Below are 2129 nucleotides of genomic sequence, written 5' to 3'. Positions count from 1 at the left end.
CCCATTGAAACAAGACTGGATAAAGAAACTATGATACATTAATTTTCTGGAATATTATTCAGCTATTAAAATATTTATTTGTTTGTTTTTGGAATGGTGTATTTACAGAGAGAGTGAGAGACAGAGAAAGATCTCCCATCCACTGGTCCTGTCCCCAAATGACCACAACAGTCTGTTGCCTGAATCCAAGAGCTTCTGTGTCACTTACGAGAGTCCATGTTCTCCAGCCTTTGGGCCATCCTCTGTACCATCCTCTGCTGCTTTCCCAGGCTATCAGCTGGGATCTGGATTGGGAGTGGAGCAGCCAGGACAAGAACTGCCACCCACATGTGATGCCAATGCTTGTGAGGAGAATTAGTCAGTTGAGCCATTATGCTGGTCCCAAGAAAGATTTACTTCTTTATTGGAGAGACAGAGTTCCAAAGAAGGAGAGGGAGAGGCAGACAGAAAGGTGTGCTGGCGAACTTCGTAAATAACAATAATCAGGATTGGGCCAGGTCTAAGCCAGAATCAAGCTCTGTCTGGGTCTCCCACATGGATGCAGAGTTTTCATACACATTAACAGATAGCTGGGTGTGAAGTTCTTGAATAGGTGTCCCGACAGAATGCCAGTACTGCAGGTGATAGTGTAACACATTAAGCCACAAGGCTGGCTCCATTAAAAGTATTTTCTATGAAGACCATTCAACAGAGTACTTTCAAGAAAACGATAATATTAAAAACTAAGTATACAAAGTAATGGCACACAAGTTTGTAGAAACATTTAAAACAGGTATACATAAAGGCAAAAACTAAAGCTAAATAATTGAAGGGAAAATAGTTGATGGTGGATAGAATTGGGATCAAAATATCCTGTTTCATTGGCTGTAATTGTTAAATTATTAACTGTGCATAATGCTATGATTATTGATGAGTCTATATATATACATGTGGTTGCATGATGTTTATAGAAAAGAAAAGAAAGCAGTAGGTCTATATTAACTTTATTTTCTAACACTTTGAAATAACAGAACATGGTTTCACTGACTAAATAAGTGAAAAAATAAAAGACAAGTTTCTAAAAGAAAATATTCATTTACCTAAGGAAAAGGCTGCCAATTATTTTAATCAACATTACTCATTGAAGAAACCAGTGTTTAAAAGAATTCTTGGTGCACCATCTTAGACAGCCATCAACAATAGGAGAAAAATGCCTTTCTCCTTGTAAAGACTCCTTGCAATAGTAACTTTCGTACAGCTCCCTTTAGGGCCTCATTCCTCAGACTGTAGATAATGGGATTGAGCACTGGGGGTATTACTGTGTAAAAGACAGATGTCACAAGGTCAGAAGCAGTTGGAGAATCTGAAGTTGGTTTTAGATATGCAAAGATTCCTGTAGAAAGATAGAAAGAGACTACAAAGAGGTGGGGCAGGCAGGTAGAGAAGACCTTTGACTGGCCCTCAGCAGAGCGTATTCTTAGAACAGTGGAGAAGATGTGGACATAAGACAATATAATAAAGACGAAGCAGATAAATCCTATCACAGACATGAAAGCAGATGCTCCAATCACCCCAAAGTAATCATGGGCACAGGAGAGCTTTGCCAACTGAGGGACATCACAGAAGAACTGGTGAATAATTTTGGCTCGACAGAATGTAATGGAAAATGTAGCGACTGTGTACAAAGTTCCAGAGATGCTTCCACTTAGCCATGCAGCTATCACAATCCACTTACAGCTTGTAGGACACATGATGATCTCATAACGTAGTGGCAGGCAGATTGCTGCGTAGCGGTCATAAGACATCACTGTGAGAATGGCCATTTCAATCCAGGCGAAAGATGTGAAGAAGAAAATCTGAAGCACACACTGACCATATGAAACGTAGCCATTGTGTGTCAGTGAGTTGTCAATGGACTGGGGAACTGTGACAGAAATAAAGGAAAGGTCCAGAAGGGACAGGTGCCTCAAGAAGTAATACATTGGGGATTGGAGACTCTGGTCTAGGATCGTGATGATGATAATAGTGAAGTTACCCATCAGGGCCAATAGATAGATCCCCAAGAAGAGCAGAGCATAGCAGATCTGCAGCTCCTGATCGTCAGAAAACCCCACGAGGAGGAATCCATCCATCGTGGTCACATTTGTCAT

General features: G+C 40.7%; 1 protein-coding gene across 1 annotated transcript; it reads right to left on the bottom strand.

The window, feature by feature from the left end:
* Positions 1 to 1172: 1172 nt before the first annotated feature.
* On the bottom strand, positions 1173 to 2129 carry LOC121156333 (olfactory receptor 14J1-like). The gene has a single exon (XM_040979958.1). The coding sequence runs from the start codon at positions 2127 to 2129 to the stop codon at positions 1173 to 1175; it is 957 nt and encodes a 318-aa protein (XP_040835892.1).

The sequence above is a fragment of the Ochotona curzoniae genome, unplaced genomic scaffold (genome assembly GCF_017591425.1).
Source record: "Ochotona curzoniae isolate NIBS_2020 unplaced genomic scaffold, NIBS_Ocur_1.0 contig_3350, whole genome shotgun sequence".
Lineage (NCBI taxonomy): Eukaryota > Metazoa > Chordata > Mammalia > Lagomorpha > Ochotonidae > Ochotona > Ochotona curzoniae.
The sequence above is the reverse complement of the archived record's forward strand: the minus strand, read 5'-3'. Positions and strand labels throughout refer to the sequence as shown.

Excerpts from the sequence above, each read along its gene's own strand:
- LOC121156333 (XM_040979958.1), bottom strand. The coding sequence starts at position 2,129 with ATGACAAATGTGACCACGATGGATGGATTCCTCCTCGTGGGGTTTTCT.